General features: G+C 36.4%; 1 protein-coding gene across 1 annotated transcript in view; it reads left to right on the top strand.

Annotated features, from left to right (window-relative positions):
• Positions 1–401: 401 nt before the first annotated feature.
• LOC140150606 (atrial natriuretic peptide receptor 1-like) overlaps positions 402–20820 on the top strand; it is a 31322-nt gene continuing 10903 nt past the window's right edge. Inside the window, 10 exon segments of the mRNA XM_072172657.1 lie at positions 402–992; positions 5389–5534; positions 6529–6684; positions 7814–7949; positions 9799–9893; positions 11348–11486; positions 12482–12566; positions 18305–18441; positions 18692–18732; positions 18832–18909. Coding sequence (XP_072028758.1) covers positions 518–992; positions 5389–5534; positions 6529–6684; positions 7814–7949; positions 9799–9893; positions 11348–11486; positions 12482–12566; positions 18305–18441; positions 18692–18732; positions 18832–18909 — 1488 coding nt within the window. The 5' untranslated portion in view covers positions 402–517.

Raw genomic sequence — 20820 nt, 5'->3', positions numbered from 1 at the left:
AGTATATTGATTTTATGCTAATGCTGTTACGTAATCATGTGTATGATATAATTTTTACATGTGTTGTTTGAAAGACAAAGGTACAGTGTTTATGTAATCATTGAGAAATGCCATGAAAACAATCCACATATGACATCACGAGTCCACTCTTAAAACATACTGACTGCCCCTCGTATGTAAACAAGTGCCCTCTATGGGCATATTGCAGGCATGATTGAATGGTTATATTGGTTCAAGTCACTGCTGTGAGTGGAAAGCATTCTCTTTGTTGTTATAATTACTTTATATGTCGGAGAAGAGAATCGGATCACACACAATGGAAATTTGGGGCGCAATTGTATTGTTTGTTCTTACACCATCAATGGTGTCATCAAATCAAATACCCGAAATTTTAGTCGGTCTTATTCTTAATGATGCGCCATTTGATATAGACTACTTGCATTTTAAGCCATCTGTTGATATTGCTTTTGATGAAGTAAATCGTCGAGTTCAAACGGGAGAATATTTGAATTTTTCAATGTCTTACATCTATCGAAAAAGTGATAACAACTGCGGGGCACCAACTATGAGAGCCCCGGGTATCGCCGCTGATATATACTATCAATATCATGTTTCGGCATTCGTTGGTCCTCTGTGTAGCCCTGAAACACAGTCTGCTGCTGATTTGTGTGCGCATTGGCAGATACCTTTACTTTCTGGTGGTTCTACGTCGAGCATTTTGGATAACAAATCCCGGTACACAACACTGACGCGTACTTCGTATAAACTTTCTAACTTGGTTCAATTTATGAGAGCTGTGTTCAGGAAGTATGGTTGGAAGCAGTGTTCTATAATTTGGGATAACACCCGCGCATTTTGGAGGTCTATTCTTACTCCAAGTCTTTTGAATTCATTAGGAAATGACGGTATTAGAATACGTGATTTTATGATGAATTCATTTGATGAAGAAACGGTGAAAACAACTTTGCAAGCAGCAATTGAGAGGGGAAGAAGTAAGTATTACTTAATTTTGTGTGAATTGATATATTAGGAGATGAGTTGTCTTTGTCCCGGTCTTTGTGTGCGTTTAATCGTTTGAAATTGAACTTGCTCTAATTCACAAAGATGTTAAACCCCTAAGCATTACCTGCCGATCTAATATTGCCTCTGATTGGTCAATTAGGGGGCCGACATGATATCTTCATTTTAATCACAAATCAGATTGGAGTTTTGCAAATAGTTCACCCTAATTTTATTCTAACAATGTTGCTGATCGGTCCAATTGATAGTGAAAACTTCTTTTTGACCAATAGGCAGGTAGTTCTTATGGGGTTTAATTATTTGTCTCGTATTATTGAACACACAAATGTAAAGTTTACGAGCATAATAATATAACCTTCCGTTATATTATACTGTCAAAAAGTTTTCATAATTTTGCACCCCTCAAAAGAGTAACCATGCATCCGTCTAGAGAGCTCACTGCCATTTTCGAGCATTTTTCTATTTCATTGCGCTAAAACAAGAATAGTTTTAAGTCAAATTAGGTGCCATATTTGGTTATTTAGTTTCATCTGGTATTGTGGGTACACCCCGTCAGTCTGAAACCCCGTCAGTCCGAACCACCGCTAGTCCAAATTTTAAGCTTTTACCTAACACTAACCCTTACCCTAAAACTAACCATAAACCTTATGCTAACCCTAAACATAACCCTAACCCTAAACCTAACCATAACCTTAACCCTAAACATAACCCTAACTCTAATCCTAACCCTAAAAAATTCGGACTAGCGGTGGTTCGGACTGACGAGGAGACCCCGGTATGGATTGGTTTTAACTACGAGAGTTCGGAATATGAAAAACATCTTGCACAAAATAGCATTTCCATTGATAACTGTATTATTAGGCAATTGATATTTATCTCTAGTGATTTCTGTGACCCAAGGTCTTTTTAAATTTCACTTGATTGCTTATTGCTACTCGCTATTCGTACTGTCAATCTGTTTTATTTTACCAGAATCTTTAATTTAATATCGTTTTTCCATTTTGACCATTCTTAATATAATATAAAATATAATATAAGGCACGGTGTTGTGATTGCCGGAACTTCCTTTAACACTACTCCACGGAATATCTCGTATCCTTGACTTTTAACGAAATCTATTATATGTGATCGTACAGCCCAAATGAGCCGTAAATGTCCTAAATTGTATTCGGATTTACAGTGTAAAATGTGCATGAAGGTCGTATTCATCGGTACCTCAAGTTGGCGCGACATCTATCTCATTTTTATAGTCAAACACCTTTTAAATCAATCAATAATCCTATTGTTGATGAGGATAATAAGCTTCTACCTAAGATGTCTATAGAATTCTTAATATCTCCGGTCTTTGTTTGCTTTGGCTAAATCCTGTTCAAGTGGTGGGTTACAAAGCATTGTATTTTGTCTAGCTATGTATAACTAACAATTAACAATGAAAGGACAATCCTGAACCTCATTGACTTGGGGATGATTTGAAATGACCGCCAATTATGACTGTTTGATATTTATTACCAGCAATATGGAAAAAGAGACACGTGTAGAAACGAAAAAAGCTACCATTTTGTTGAAGGACCAAAGTCCAACAAACCATAACCCCGCTTCTGGATATCGTTTGAAGTCAACTGAAGTACCATTTTAAAGCTTATGATATATATTTTCTAAACACGAAATAAAACAAAATTAACCGGGGAGGAATTTACGGCTCATTCGTCGTCTACGGTCACATATACGTTTTTCCAATTACAGCTTATCGATATCCTGATGCTAAAAGCTTTTTAGATGATGAATAGTAATCCATTAATTGGACTCTTCATTAATTAGTTTCCCATGGATGAACTAAAAATACAAACTCCAATTTCGATTCAGTTGCATTTAACAATTCCCTTTTCTTCTTGTTACGTTACATTATTTGTATAAGTAATTACTTAAAGGGCATTTCGTGATCCACAGCCTCATCCCCCACTTTTCTCAAAAAAGTTGAGATTTTTATATCATTGGAAACCTCTGGCTACATAATATTTATGTACAAAATATTTCTTGCAGATTAATTCGTTTTGCAAAGATATCGTGAAATTTGAATTTCGTTCTGGTGCACCAGAACGAAATTACAACGCATTGTCTATGGAGCAGTGTAATACACATAATCATGCATAACTCGCAAACGCAAAATCGGAATCAACTGAAATTTTGGGAATAGGCTTTTTCGTGGATATGTACTGAAAATGTCATAAAAAGAGGATGCTAGGATCACGAAATACTCCTTTAAATGGATAATAGAGTACAAGAGACTCGAATTAGGAAATTAGCCTGCAATAGATCATTGCGCAAAGGCCGCGCTATTTGACACATGTAAACAATTCAATAATAAAACCACAAAATAAACAAAACTTGGCACAATATTATGTACGTAATTTTTCAGAGCTGCATTTTAGTTTATGCGCAATCAATATGCCAAAATAAGGGGATAAAAGTGATTTGTGTCACAAAGTTCGCCGTAAACACACATTATATTTATTATATAACACATCAACGAGATTTCAATGGGGAAATAGAAACTGTTTTGTTTTACCCATCATGCATTATTTTTACATTTACTTAAATATTGCATATTTCTCGAGTATTCAAAGGTTTTTACAATCTTAAGATCCCGTTCTTTAATTATGATTTCGGAACGGTCGTTCCGTGCCTAATCGTGTGAACCCGGGCGTGTGAACCAATCTCGGACTTCCCCTTACTCCATTCAAAAAATCAAATCAAATTCAAGCAAATGAGTTAACTTTCAAAAGCGGGATAGGTCTGACACTGGAACCAGGCACCACTTTATTCCAAAGCGAATCTATTTACACCAGTGAGAAATGGGCAGCCAATGTTGCAATTTTAATCGTTATAAAGTTTTAAGGGGTGGGTATGAACGTTTGGACAGTATTTATTGTGGGACATTAGAGCACATCAGACATATCGAATTGCATTCTGAATACGAAGAATATCCTTCTGATATCAAATAATTTTGATATTTTGAAATTCACAATGTAATACACATTTTATGGCAAATGATTAAAAATCTGATGATTTATACTTAAAGTGTATGTAGGTGGGATGAAAAGCCGACGATCAATTGAAAATTTTGGCCTTTCGTATTGAAGATATGGATTTTTTTCCCCAAAACACATTAGGTCTTTTAGGGACAAAAATCCATATCTTCAATATGAAAGGTCAAATTTTTCAATTGATCGTCGGCTTTTCCTCCCAGCTACATACACTTTAAGACTATGTCATTAGATTTATAAAATTTACTTCGAGGACTGTTATATCAAAAATGTGAAAAAATATCAAATTTGAATAATTTGTCATAAAATTTGTATTATATCGTGAATTTCAAAAATGAAAATTATTTGATATCAGAAAGACATTCTTCGTATTCAGAATGCAATTCGATATGTCTCAAAAACGCTCATTCCAGATCCCTTAAGGCTACGCAATGTTTTGACAACATCTGTCCTCAAATTTGATGCAGGTAGCCTCATTCAAAAAAAAATTATCATTTTATTCTGAGCTAAAGGGAAACCCTTTTTTCTAGTGTTTGAATTTTTTTTACTCTAAACGTTCAAGCACCATATATTTTGTAATTCTCTTCATTTTGGTAAGCTTATATTACCAACGGATTTCGTTAAAAACTTTGGATACGTGTTGCTAATTTCTTAAAACAAATTGGTTAAAATGCTTCTGTTTTTAATGTTGACCTATATTTTGTACTTGTAACTAACGATATTATTTCACTTCAACCTAATTTAAAGCCACAGGTAAGTTTCCAAGACCAAACTCAGTACAGCAATGTTAAATAGCATTTCTCGTCACCTATACCACCAGATTAGGTATATAGCTTTTCGTAAACTGCACTTTCGTGATTTGTTTACCTATTTTTCCTTTGTTTAATTGTCCAATCCATTTCAACTAAACAAACTAAAGTGTACTCACCATTAACATCCCAGGGTTTCTTATAATATCCATCATAATGCTATGTCAATATATATAAAAGACAAACTAGACACAATATCAAAATTAATACCTTATAATTGACAGCATAAATAATTCCGTAACGGAGCGTGTGATTGGTTTCCACGATTAAGTACTCTCCGTAATGCTATAGCTATACAGGGCGATGTTTGTTGTTGCAGAAGAGGCATTTGAAGGTACATTATGATCCTTAACCCTAAATTTGGGAACACTAAGTAGACAATGACTAACCATTTACCCCCACGAAGTCAAGTGTGTATAGAGTTAACAAAAAGAAGAAACGAATGATAAACCCCGGTGATAAACAAATCCCTATGTGCTCCACACCTGGGTAATATCCCATGAACTTTTTTACAGTAATCATTCTGTCTGTACATGGAACCGTGGTACGTCAACTAATGCTGGCAGCCTTGGATCTGCAACTTATTAATGGGGAGTATCAATTTCTTAGCGTTCAGCCTTTTGACAACAAACGTATCTTTGGAGACGACAATTGGCAACAGGTATTTCAATGCCCGGTTAAATACAAAAACACATAAAATGACGCTTATAAAGCGCCTTATCAAAAAGTTCAAGCACTGTACAAAGAAATGATTTAACCATCAACGTTATCATATAATAATAATATTACAATTTGATGCTAATATCTTACGTTACAATCATATAAACATTCACACGGTTTAAAAAAACACAAAGAGAAAATTAGGAAACAACGTGATTAGCAAACAACGTTACTTTTCAACGCAGTTTCATCACTTTTAAACGCATTTAAAAGTGATTTAAATCAATGATTTAAAAGCAAGATTTACCGCGCATATAAAACAACACAAGTTTCTTTGAATTCGAACTATAAACTTACCGAATGATAACCTCGTAGAGCAGCGACCAATATTTTTTGGAATCTTTAATAATGCAGTGGCGTAGCCAGGACTTTTTTAGGGGGCGAGACAGGTTTCCAGGGGGAAAAACTTTGACGAAAATGGGCTATGTCAGGGGGCCAGCATCCCACAGGAGGTGGGGCAACAGGGGGCCAAGACTTTTCACAGGGGCAGCTGCCCCCCCCCCTTGCCCCCGGCTACGCTACTGCTAATATGCCCGGTCCCCGCACTCCGTGCATCCGCGGGTATTCATGTTTGTCGGTGAACTTTAAAAACACCCCCTTTTGCATCTCATTTCGCGAAGTTTTTAGGGGAAAATCACCCCTTTTTTTAGCGATTTCGCGAATTATTTGCCCTTTGAAAATACCCCTATTTTCGCTCAAACACGAACGATATTTCTAAAATGCCCTTTTCTGGCAAAAACGCGTAGGCTACTTGATGAAAATACCCTTTTTTTTTAATTTCGCGAACACGTGTGTGTTTCGCGAATCGCGTTTCTTCATCTGAAAACACCCCTTATTTCGCGAAATTTTCGACGAGCATGAATACCCGCGGATGCACGGAGTGCGGGGACCGGGCTAATATGACAGTCACTGATTTGTATTTATTTAATTTTAAGAACGATGCCCGAGACGAAGATGCCAAATTTGCCTATCAAGCATTGTTAATCTTCATGCTGTATCAACTGGATAACGACAAATTCAGGGAATTCATAAAGGCGCATGATCTTCGTCAGCAACAAGACTTCAACTTTACCCGTCCACCTGGGGAAAGTGTAAGAGTACTACTTAATTTTAATTATTTACTTACTTAATTGTTTGTTTGCTAACTTACTTACTTTTAAGCTTACTTGCTTTCCTGCTTGCTTAATTAATTTATTAGTAAAAATTTAAGTTGACTTTCCGTACCACAAATAAGTTCATAAGTGCTGGTGATAAACAATTTCTAAAAGTTTAAACTGACTTTCGCACAACAAATTCAACTAACCTTGGATTTCGATGTGTGATACACATCTTCATCAGGTTAGTTGAATTTGTTTTGCGAAAGTCAGTTTAAACTTTTAGAAATTGTTTATCACCAGCACTTGTGCATTTACATTCGAGTACTTTAATATACTTACTGATTTTATAGAGGCCCTGCATGAAATTATCGATTGGCTCCAAACAAAGGATTTGAGCCGGTGTCCTTCACCGTAGTTATGGCGGAGTGCAGTTCATTCAATCAAATGTTGTCATCAACCTATATGATCGTAGTGCAGGGTTATGTGTGTGAGACGAACTGTCACGGTAGATTGCAATCATGCTTTTGTTGAATGCATTTGAGTAGTCCGCCATATTTACGGGATGATACGTCACATGCAAGGCCTCTATTGAAAATTAGTCAAAAAAGCCAATAATTGTATTTTTATTTCCATAGGATTCTTGAGTTAAGGCCGAAAATATACAAAATTTCTCCTCCTTAGTATCTTGTAGTATCTTAGTAGCCTTGGTATCTTAGTATCCTATAGAACCCATTCATTTCGGTGTGAGTGTCATCTTTACTAACAACATTTGAACTCTCCCATTCGACTCGCCTTAAAGATACATTAGGAAACGAATTTGGAGAAAACCTTCTGTTAATAAAATACTGTGCTGAGCCACCAGCCTGGGTGGCTTACGCTCCAGTAATTTCAGATGATTGAGCTCAGTAATACATCAAAGAATGTCTTCCAATTCATGAAAACAAATAGATAATCAGCTTATCGGATTAAAAGCTTAGAGGGAAGGTCTTGCTGCTCAGCGAGTGTTTGTAATTATCAGAAGGTTTTCTCCAAATTCATTCTCTAATGGTTAGAAACAGGTTAAGAAATTTGAGTAATTTAATTTAGCTTTGTGTCACTAAAGATAATGATGCGTTATTTGCAGTTTGCCTATCTGCAAGCAGCAACACATGATTCCATTATCTTGTACTCACTGGCAATAAATGAAACATTAGCAGAAAACGGTAATGTCTCAGATGGATTGGCTCTCACCAAGAAAATGTGGGGTAGATCTTTTGAAGGTAGGTCAAAAAAGTTTGACAAGTGAATAGGGTGATTCTGAAAATTTTATCAGGAATAAAGTTTAGGGGATGTTACCGGACTGAACTTTTGCATGTAAAGTCAATGCCATTTTTTGCTTATTTCATGTATTTTGGCAAACCACTGAAAAGTGATGTTCTATTTTCATTATATCTCCAGAAACTTATAGGTAAATTTATAGGCTTCTAATACAATTATGAAAGAATGTAAGTTCATACGTGCTGGTGATAAACAAAGTTTAAACTGGTTGACTAAATTATAATTCTATTCAACTGGACTTACTAATTATGATGGCTACGGTATCACGTCATATCCATGACGCATCATCAGGCCGACTGGTCTTGAATTGGCTCTGTATTCTTGACCTGTGACGTCACGATGGTAGAAGTGACGTCACACGTCAAGAATACAGAGCCAATTCAAGATCAGTCGGCCTGATGATGCGTCATGGATATGACGTGATACCGTAGCCATCATAAATAGTAAGTCCAGTTGAATAGAATTATAATTTAGTCAACTATTTAATCTACCTGGATGATTGATAATATTCATAAATACAAAGTTTAAACTGACTTTCAGCATGCACTAAAATTCACTAACCTTGAATTTTCGATATGTGACACACATCCTCATCAGAAGGGCAAGTCCATCACAATATCTTAGGACTTCTTCTGATGAGGATATGTATCACACATCGAAAATTCAAAGTTAGTGACTTTTGGTTAAATTAATTATGAAAGAGGCTTTTAAAACCTCTTTCATAATTGTATTAGAAGCCTATAAACATTAAACTTAATCAAAATCAGTGAGAGACAATAGGCCCCTATATAGAAATTGCTTTAACTGGGGCACAACAGCACAAGGTACAGATGGGCGAGGGAAATGACCGTACATACGTGGAGTTATGTACTAATATATTTTTGCACAATCGGGGATATTATTCTCAGAGTGCCAAAAAGGCACCCTTGATGAGCAAATTAAGTTATCGAGGTCGTAGGCACACAAAGGGATTTTAATTTAAAATCGTCAGCCTGCTACGCTAATTTAAGTAATTTGTTGTCATTTTGAAAACAAAGAACAAAATGTGGTTCGAGCATACACCAGTAACGTAATCACCCTAATTATTTCCGATTATTCCCTTTCATTTGTATCATCAGTGTCGTAGATTTCTTTTTTTACATGGGGGATGGGGTTGGAAAATAGTTCTTGAAGTGTGGTGAAAGCAGCACCTTTTGGCGAAAGAATAAGTTACAAATGGTACAAATGCGAAAAATGTTGCCATTTTGAAGCTAAACTGTTGAAATATGGTGCAAGCGTGGAATAAAATCGCCCGAAACGCGCAAAAATTTGCACTATTGGTGCTAAAATGTCCAAATATGAAAATTTGGTCAGAAACCCACATAGAGGCGTCAACATGGGGGGATGATTGTATGGACCATCCCCCTGACAAAATATTGGGGGGGGGATTTATCCCCCATCCCGCGGGATCTATGCCTATGTGTATCAGTATCATTTGTTCTTGTGTAAAGATTGGTGAATAACTATCATGCTTGAACCATTTGTACTTTGTTCTCAAAATTAAACAAATGACTTAGGCCATTAGCGCAGCAGGCATACGAAATGCTTTATGTAAGTTATGAAATATCACAAGTCCCAAGTAGTAAAACAGTCAATGGTCATCTCTAGAATGCCCATTTAATGAGATATAGGTCAAAATAGGTCAAAGGTTAAAATCAAAATTGTACAGGGGTGAAATGCACCCGGTGTTAGCGCCTAATCTAAAAGGTATAGTTCTGATTCCAACTATGTGTTATCATCACCACAATCAAGGAATTTCTGGCACCCTAACCATTGACGACAACGGTGATAGGGATGGGGACTATTCGATGTGGAATATGGTAGATGTTGAAAAAGGCATACTTATGGTAAGTTACTTGAATTATAATCAGAAAGATTTGAGCCAGGTATACCAACTTGATTTGGGAACAAGAGAAAGACAAAAAATGATCATAACTAATGCATTGTGCGCGCTAACACAGGTAAACATGGTAAAGGTAAAAATACAGGTTGTAACCAGGTGGTGAATGACGTGCATTCTCTAAATTCAGTAAATTTCCATCGTCAACCGTGTAATTGAATGGGATTATTTTAAAATTTTAAAATGCTTGAAATATCAAAAACAAATAGGCCTATGTTAATTAATAATATAAATACAAGCTAAAACCGTTGGGGTTCGATAATGAACCCCGCAAAACTAACCGAGTATAATTATGGAAAATGCCATACGGCCGGGCGGTTTTACAAGTTGCCGGCCTTATCATGCCACTCGCCGCCTGGTTGTAACAAAAATGTATACAATTTGGAAAACAGTATCAGACAAACATGTCACTTATAAATTGTACCGAATTTTATTTGGTCGTCAACATAATTTCTTAAGCTACTACATAAGCTTTGTTTCAATAAAATCTGTGGTCTACAAGAATATATGACCAATTATGTAAAGAAGTCCTAAAACAGCTTGGGTCGGTTTCGTGTCTTTGTGTAGCAAAAGTGGTTGAATTGAGTAGAATCATGAACCGTTAGGTCGGTGCTCTTAAGATGGGTAATTTCAAACAATTTTAATTTGTACATTTGAAATAAATATCATATTATTTATTTGCTAATGTCAATTAACTGAAAGAAATACATCAAAGACCTTTGCTTTTGTTCTGAAATCTTTGAAATACGCAAAACAACCTTGATCTGTGCGGAAAAGTTCAAAAGTAGCCCAACTCGTTTTCTGGACGATTAATTGAGCATAGCTTTTGATAACGAGCTCGTAAAGAAACCAATTTAAGTTAGCCAACATGTTATTGGTTCCACTGCATATAACATTGTTGCCATGATCTCTTTTATTTTTGTCTAAAAAAAAATTGCTATTGTATAATTTTTTATAAAACCACAGGGATAAGTAGACAAAAGTTAATACAACCAACGTTTCGAGTAGATAAACTGCCCTTCTTCAGGGACAAGCAACAAGAATATATCACAGCAAACCAATTATTATTTGATTCTTTTAAAACTGTGTATAGTCATATTCGTTCAACTAAAAAAAATGTGTACGGAATGCAAGACAATGCACTTTCAAAAATTGTTTAATGTATTGTGATTCTTGCGATATGTGTCGTTTTATGAGGCTATAATTGAAGACCAAATTAAAAAGACTAGTTTGCGTGTGACGTCCTGTCAACCAGACCAAAAATGCCGTACTGCGCAGGTTAGCAATCAATCACACCGCGCCTTGGCCCTGACGTCAGACGCAAACTAGTCTTTTTAATTCTGTCTTCAATAATAGCCTTAACTCTCCATTTCATATACTCACATTAAAACTTGTTTTCAGGTGGTTGCCAATTTTTATGGCGCTTCCAACACGTATGAAGTCATTCAGGATGTAGTATGGCCTGATGGACGCACGGAACCACCTTTAGATGAGCCGTTTTGTGGATTTGATAATGACAATCCCGAATGCAAAATAAAAGGTATTATACTCACAGCTGCTTTTTCCTGAAAAATTGCATTTATGAAGAAGCGAATATTGGTACCATTAGGCCATTATCGACTGTTTTGGGTGAATTTGTATGTAAAACTACATTCTACACCGGACCCGTATGGAAATTGATTACCGTCGGTGCAAATTACAATACATTGGCTAGGCGGTTTTGTGTGCATTATTCGCCGTCCTAGTGACGTAATAATCGGATTAACTACCATAGCAATAGGGTAAAACAATTTGTGAATATACCGTGCTGCACTGGTACGTTCAAGCGGTACCTCTGCATTGAGCCATATCAAGCTGATCACTCGCACCTGTAAGATTATGTGATGAGTACACCCTATTTCTAGTGCAGCGCGATACATTCAAAAATTGTTTTACCCTATTGCTATGGTAGTTAATCCGATTATTACGTCGCTTCGACAGTGAATATACACTGCATTACACTGCAATAGCAGTAATGTACACTGCCTAGCAGAAATGTACGCAAAACTTCGAAATTTTCGGTATTATGACACATTTGTGTCGAATGCTGAAATTTCTTCTCTGTTGCAATTTAAGTTTAATAATGACAGACTGTGAAATCGATAAATAACACGTTCGAACGGAGCAGACTGAGGCTCGTAATTTGATTTTATTCTGGGAGTCAAAATAATAGATGCGTGTTTAACCACCCAAACAGCATGCAGCTTCGTTTAATCATGTTAATGGTATTGACTTTATTCTGGGAGTCAAAATAATAGATGCGTGTTTAAAAACCCAAACAACATGCAGCTTCGTTTAATGGTATTGAACTATTTTTCATAATGAAGTGTTTGGTTAAAGGAACCGGCGTGATCATAAAAAAATGTGAAGTCAATAGTCAATTACTATTATTAGTGAAAATTTCAATATTACAGAGTAGACCTCGGTTGTGCGTCCCTGAATCAATGTTTTACTTCGAGCTCAAAATTGATAATTTTTTTTTTGATTTGATTTTAGACGAATTGTCGACACTTGTCATTATAGGGATTATTGTGGCTTGTATTTTGGCAGTTATTATTCTCGCTACACCTTTGATATACAGGTAATCAATGTGAAAATATGTTTTTTTATTGCATGCTTTATATGTCATTTATCAATAAATGTCATAAATGTTTCAATTTTTATTTATCTTTATTTATCAATAACAATAATAATAATATGTCATTTATCAATAACTGTCATAAATGCCTCGATCTTTATTTACTCTAATGCATTATCATGTCACTTAATCGAATTTATTTGGTTAAATTTCCAAGAAAACATGCAATATTAGAGTTTATTATTATCACCATGTTTAAACATAAAATAAAAAAATATAGTCTGCATGCCTTCCTCGAGGCAGTAACTTAGATATTGTATTTTATTGTATCTCTAAATGTAATGATTACAAATACCGTAAAAACTCGATAGTTAGCATATATGCTTACTATCGAGCGCTTTTAAAACATGCAAACATGAAGAGCCCCATCCACAAAAGTGTAAAGGAGTTTGAGCAAATCTTCGATACACGTAGTTATGAACAAGTTAACCTGCAACATATGCTAACTATCGAGATTTTGCGGTATATAGAAGTATAGATTTTCAGAAAGAAAATCATAACATTTGATTTTACTTTTATACTGTATCGAGGAAGGCATATGATGGACTATAATACTAGTATCGGGGTTAAAGTTGAATTTATACTCGATCGCGGAGCGATTGAGGTGCACCGCTTTTGAAAACCAATGCGCAATCGCGAATTTTGAAATGCATCACTCGTCGCCTTTGCAATAATACTATCTAGTAGAAAGGCCGTTTTATGCCTACACAGCGTCCCGTGCAACAGTTTTGGACAAAGGTACCAACCGGGTTAGAAATTAGAATTAATCGTCAGAGTCTACTCTCTGTAATAACCTGCCTGGAAATTCTGAAAAGTGACGTGGATTGGGATATTTTGGTTGAAAATTAGTTTTTGAGACTTTTTTCCCCAATTTTCACCCCAAAATGTCGAATATTAAAGTAGCCATAATTTCAAAAGAAAATTGACTGCAACCTTAATTTTGAACAAAAATATTCCATCATACCATATTGAGGCAAGGTTTGAGTTAAGACATCTTTTGTTATGATTTGTTTACCAGAAATGTCCAATGTTTACGCTATTCCTTATTTGAGTTCATTTTACATGACGATCAATTTGAGACCATTTCCTTGAAATTCGGAGCACTGATAGTTTCCCGCCAAACCAAATATAAGGCAATCAGGCTATTATTACAAGAAGATTATCGCAACATCACCACAATGCAATATGCCTTTGCAAAAGACCCTACAAATGGTTCCTGATGCATATATGCACACAAGTTTCCATATGTACATGAAGGAGTGCTTAACAGCAACAATATCACTGGGGCTCCTTTGGTTTGGATGGTATTTACGGGTAGCTGGGGGCCTCATCTACTCATTGCAAGTTCAAAAATTAATAGCTTTGAAAGTAAGACAAAATAGTGTTATAAAATTTAAAATAAAAAATGAGAACCAATCATTTTTGACACGGAGATCAACCTAGCTTCTCTTTTGATGTTCACTGATATATGTAAACCGCGACCGTGAATTTCGGAAGGCTATTATATCATAACAAAAAGGTAGATGATAGATGAACACCACACCACTCTTCGCCATACATACATTCTCCCAGCCACATTTCCCTAACATAATATGAAATTTAAAAAAGAAGGAAATTTAATTAGGCAGAGGCGGGGCTCGAACCCACGCTGCACTGCACCGCTATCACGTATACTATATGACCAGCGCCTTAGACCGCTCGACCACGAAGGACTTGATAGTGTCATCGTGAAAATTTTATCTGCTTAAAATATTAATGTGTATTATAATAAAGCTACCATTATTTATACCATTACCACGACAATTAATACGAGGGTCCTATGAATAGGCCTACATATACATAAAATCGATTTTGATATGGCGGCCACGTGCTCTGCTGTGCAGGTGGTTTCCCGCAAATAGCGGAAGTTGTATTACGAAGTGCATCCAAACTCCATTTTGAAGCAAATGCTTTTGACAAGGCATTGGATTGTTCCAGTTTGCATCCTAAATCCACATTAGACCCCTAATTTTATTTACGAAATCAAAAGATTAGATTATCATAACAACAAAACGGTAATCTTATGTTGGGTCTAATGTGAAAATTACATTAAAAATTGCAGTTTTACAGAATTAATTTTCACTTAATTCCAAAAAAGCGTATATAAGATTGAAATAAATTATCTACCTTCTATACTAGATCAATTGTGACGCAAGTTGTTATCAAAAATTGTTATGATAGATGTACAGTTAATATTCATATATTCCATTACCTATCTGATGGTACAGTTTCTACACAGAAAATATTTATTTGAAAAACCTGCCACTCGGCTTTTTTTTCCGGAAAGGTCACAGGGTTGCCGTGACCTGTGCAATAATTACAATTAAAATTTTTCTTATTCTAACAGCAAGCGTTTCTAAAATGCAGTATGGCGAAATGTGGTGTAGATGAACACATCCATTAGAGTTCAAAATTGATTATTTGCACAAATTTCACATACAATGACATGTACAGCACACAGCGTCACTTCTTTTCTTGCGTTCGGAATTTTAAGCGAGCTACCTTATTGGTGAAATACCAATCGCCCGTCGCTCACCAACGTAATATAGACCTAAATTAAGGGGACTCGATCTTTTGTGCGTAATTATAGAGGGCCAGGGATTCACTCTATCATTAAAAAATTATTTGAAGAAGTCAAAGAGCCCTAGGAATAAAAACTGTAGTGTAATTCACGCCAGATACAATTTCTTTATACGACAAAAATTAATTTTAGTAATCCATCAAAAAACAAACGTTTTATATCAATTTTAAAATTAGCCTGAATCCGTAAATATGGTACCTCTCGCCCTATTTTAGGTCAAAGCTATTTTTACCAGTATGCAGCGAACCATTGCTGAAGCTATTTCACATACATGTACAAAACATTCTAGAGAAAGAATGAGGACATATAGTGTTGAAATATCTTTTGTTGATTTCGAATGATAATGTCATGAAGTCGTAAATTTTAAGGTCAAATTCCTAAAACCAAAACAAAACATTGCGATGCAGATAATTCCCGACTTACGCAATTTCATCATCACATCAGTGTCTTTATTATTTGTTTGAAACCTTTCCCAAACGTTCGTGCTATTTATGCATAAAACGGCTAATCTATCTTTACAAAACCCGTCTTTTTTTAGTAAACAAAAGGCTAAACATGGCATTATGAGATTTATCTTTTATCATTACACTCATCCGTTCAACTGCCACGGTGGCCGAGCGGTAAAGCGCTAGACGCGTAATCGAAGGAAGTTTAAAATCGCTGGTTCGAGTCCCAACGAAGCCTGTGGAAACTTTTTTTTTCCTTCAAAATTCATGATCGCATTCCGAAATGAGTCACTTGTCGGTAAATCATGTATCGTATCCTTAAGTGGCCGTGACTTGATGGTCTTATTACAATTCCACGTGATTCGCTGCATGGAAAAATAATAATTTACCTGTTGTTGACGCTGTGCAGCACATGGTGTATTCTGGGATGCTGTAAAAATCTTCTTTGCTATTATTACGTCAAGCATATTAAAGTATATATTTTGACGTTGCCTATGTGTGAGGTGTATGTGATGAGGGTCAGGTGCAGGATGTTTTAGAGATATAGGGTGCGTGGATGTAAACATTTTTCTAACATCCTTAAGATTTAAACACACCTTTTAAAGGGGCATTTCGTGATCCATAACCTCATCCCTCCACTTTTAATCAAAACAAGGTGAGATTAGAATGCCATCTGGCTACATAATGTCTATGTACAAAAACATTTGCAGATTAATTCGTTTTGCAAAAATATCGCCAAATTGGCTAAATTGGCCAATGGAGCAGAGTATACAATCATGCATAACTCCCAAACGCAAAATCTGAATGAATTGAAATTTTGGGAATAAGCCTTTTTCGTGGACATCTACTGAAAAACTGTCATAAAAAGAGGATGCTAGGATCACGAAATACACTTCAGATTCAGATTCAGATTAAATTTATTTCAAATTCGTGGCCCGTAGGCCAAATTACATGAAATATTACATTTGCAATGTTTACATTAAAAGACATAAAAAAAACATATAAAATATACATGAAAACACCATTAAATTACTCAAAAATCTCAGTCACACAGCTCACACACCCCTACATCTTCTCCACACACACCTTACATACACACACCCCTTACAAACACTCACACCCGAACTATCAACCCTCCATATACACCCCCCCCCCCCCCCCCCCCCCCCCCACACCCCCCCCCCACCCACACACACACACACCACAGATGCACTAAAGAATTTAATTTAATAAAACAGTAATTAATAAATAACATAACAAAATATTGCACATAAATATTTGGACCAGCCAAATTATATGGGACAAATTCAATACATCAAGATAAAAATGCAGTCATAAAATCATAGTTAAACACACCATCTGAATATGAACATGATGAGATGCACTAATTAAGTAGATTAGTGAGATAGGGTATTGGGCTGTTCCCATATCTTTTTGTTTTGGTTCTGGGACATGATACTTATTGCACTGTCTAAGGGTCATTGTGGGTCCTCATATTGTGTGGAAACCATTCTGAGTACCTATCAGATTCAACACATTTTTGAGCAAACTGTGTACATCAGAGATGTAGTCTTCTATCATTCAAAGTTTGGAGTTCCAACTGGTCAAGGGAATCTGTGTAGGATGAGTAATTAGCACCAAGGATAATGCGGCAAGCCCTCTTTTGGATGCGCTCTAATTGATGTGCCTGGTCGTTGGTAATACTACCATGCCAGACAGGGGCTGCATATTCGCATGTTGGGCGAACATAACCAATATAAACAGAGACTAGGTCACCAGTTGGAACACCAAAGCGTTTGAGACGTGAGAGCATGTACAACCTTCGACTACTTTTTGATACCATATTGTTAACCTGAGACTGCCAGCCAAGATTGGACTGGACAGTCAGGCCCAGGAGCTTAGTCTCAGACACCACCTCAAGGTCAATCCCAGCAATGCGGAGACTAGCAGGGGCGGGTGGTTCCCTCATGAAACAAACCTGCATCACCTTGCACTTACTCGGATTGAGCTTGAGATGATTGTCTTTTGCCCAAGCATCCAAGACCTAAACATCAGGTCCAATCTGGCTGACTTGTTTAGCAGGACGAACCTCTCCAAGGGTGAGATCATCGACATATTTAAAGCTTTTAGTCAGAGACTCCTCAGAAGCATTGTTGATTACACCAAGAAATGTGATGGGGCCCAGCTTAGTGCCTTATGGGACACCACATGAGAGAGTTTCCCATTCTGACAGGGCAGAGTGGTACTGCACCCGTTGACGACGAGCTGTGAGGAAGTTTATAATCCACGGCAGTAACTCGCTTCTGACACCAAGCTCGTAGAGTCTCTGTATAGCTAAAGTATGGTCGATGCAATCAAATGCCTTGGAGAAGTCCGTCACAACTAGGGTTCCTACAGTTCCTCCTTTGTCTGTACCTTTGAAAAAAACATCAAGAATTTCAATTAGACAATGAGAAGTAGACGCCCCTTTGATACTACCATAATTGGTTGCGGTCAATTGCACTAGAATTATCATCAAGCACCCAATTTGCAACAAACCCCTCACTTCTGTAGCACCTTAATATACTTGTGGTTTACCTAGGCTGCAGAGTAAATGCGTAATATTTATTTTACAGGAAAATACGTCATGATGCTGAAGCTGCCAATATCTCTTGGAAAATACGCTACGATGATTTAGTATTCCTAGATACTACGAAATCAAATGCTTCATCTAGGAGGTCTTTGTCGCTGGTAACTATGGAACTTTGAGGGCGCGCCTTATTTCAAGCGCTGCCTAAAATAATCACAGGCTACTTGCGATCGGCAGGACTGTGCGGGCCTATTCAATTACGCGCAATTTCAGCTTTTTTCTCTCTTTTTCTCCCCTTTCGTTTCTCTGTTCGTGACATCTAAAATTGATCAAGGATAGACGTCACACTGATGTTTTTTCTTTTGTTATGCACAAAAATTTGTATTCATTGTTTTGTTTGAATTTTTGCAGGGTTTGTCCACAAGTATGGAAGTAAAACATCACCAGATCTTTGCAAAACTCGCCAATATAGAGGTAAATAGGGCCTAACATCCTTGGAAACTTATTACATTTGCTGTTGTTCATTATTGTCTCCTTCAAGAAACTTATCTGTGATTTCTTTTTAAATCACAGGGACGAACTGTTGTTGTGAAAAACTTAGCAATATCAAGAGTCGAATTGTCGAATCCTGTCCTTAAGGAAATAAGAAGTGTAAGTATCATACCAAAACTAATGAATGAATAACTTGATTTGTAAACACCATGAGCTTTGTGGTATAATATGTGTCTCTTTGTGCGAAAACAAATAAGATATTCCTAAGGCACCATATCGAATTTGGTCCAATAGAACTATCGGTGCCCGGTTAGGTACCGATGACTCTTGACATCATTAATAATAACAGTCGCATAAAAAAAGAAATTTACTGTACAATGTTCAGGGTACGATAAAAAGTGTCATCGGTACCTCTTCGGGCACCGATAGCGCTAGAGGACCAGAAAAGATGTTGTGAAAGAATATGATATTCAAATATCAATATTGAATCGTGATGTGCAAGGTCCACCCCCTTTGTGATCATCATAATATGTTATGTTGCTAACCTAGGGAATTATTCAAAGGGAAGGCAGAGAGAGATAACGTTTGTAGTCCCAAAAAAGGGGGAATGAATAATGAACGGGAAAAGGAATGGCTAGCACGAAATGAACCAGATGAAACAGAATTACGTAAATAAAATTTATTGTGATTTTACATCGTCAGACACACAGATCACAATAATAAATGTTTGTGATAATAAACCTTACCAGAGATATATTGCAGCATAATTGAATTTGATACCCGCGCTCGTTATGACAAACAGTAAACTCGTCGTCATAAACAAAAGACCTAAGCATAACATCAGGAGACTAGATGGTTGCGTCCGCACGGTTCGGAGAGTCAACAAGAAGTGACAATAATTATCTAAACATGGAAAATACATTTCTCCACGGCGTGCAATTGATGCAAGGATAATACGGCGTGCACTCGATGCACGTGTACCATGACTTGTGGCACTATAATCAATTATGCAAATTATCGTCACAACAAATATCAACATCTCGAATCAAATAAAATTATTAAGAATAATTACATCATCATGATAATAATAAAATGTTAGCTTTCTAAATGTTGCAATTTCATTGCTGAAAAGCACCGTAAGAAAACACGAACAATAATTCTGGCCATATAACGGAAGAAGAAAAACAGGCGTCTCACTGGCTTGCGTGATCAAATCACAAAGATTCATATAATCTCTCATTGGTTCATTCTTTGATTTTCTTGTTTTTATTCGATCCTTTGTCGATTAAAAATATTAGATAGAAAGTAGAAAAGAGTCACTCTTTAAATTCTATCAAAGATTAAACCCTTACCTTACGAAGGAGAAATACCTCAAGGTTTTTCTTCCGGCACACTAAAACGCACCCATATGACTTGAAGTAATCGTAGCTCCATCATGTGTGCACATTGTAGTGATAAAAATGTCACCCTACCACCTTACTCGCTGATATTATGGAGGGAGGTGAAGCCCACCATAAGTTTCTACAGTCAAATCTGTGATTTTGCTCATGGTAGTTAGATTAAAATAGACGTTTTCTAAATTTCAGCGGTAACTCAAGGGATGTTCATGGGATTTTAGCCTAAAATGAATTTTACGTATAGCATACTTATGTTCCACCAAGTCCTCATTTGTTCACACCTCAGCAAACACAAAACGTTTTGGACATCATTAATGTTGTTAAAATGTTTTTTACCAAAACCTAAAACCCAAAACATAACCTGTTTAAAACGTTTTTAAAACGATTTGTGTTCACTGGGTCTCTCAATTTTTATGTCCGTTTGCTCGAGCTTTCAACAAGTCATTTAGAATTGTGTATGTTAGAATGTCCTAATTTTACGAGGACGCGCTCACTTTATGACGTCATAGCGACCTAACAGTTGTATGTTGCTTATTATTTTGGTATCACTGGATAAAGGAGACCCATATAAATAACAAACCCCTCCCTCTTCCTTCATAGTTTGTGTTATAAAATTTGGCTCAGGTGGACAAGGTTTCAACAATTAGAACCACAATAATGTAGGACTAGTGTA

This window comes from Amphiura filiformis, chromosome 4 (assembly GCF_039555335.1).
Source record: "Amphiura filiformis chromosome 4, Afil_fr2py, whole genome shotgun sequence".
In the NCBI taxonomy this organism is placed as follows: domain Eukaryota; kingdom Metazoa; phylum Echinodermata; class Ophiuroidea; order Amphilepidida; family Amphiuridae; genus Amphiura; species Amphiura filiformis.
The sequence above is the reverse complement of the archived record's forward strand: the minus strand, read 5'-3'. Positions and strand labels throughout refer to the sequence as shown.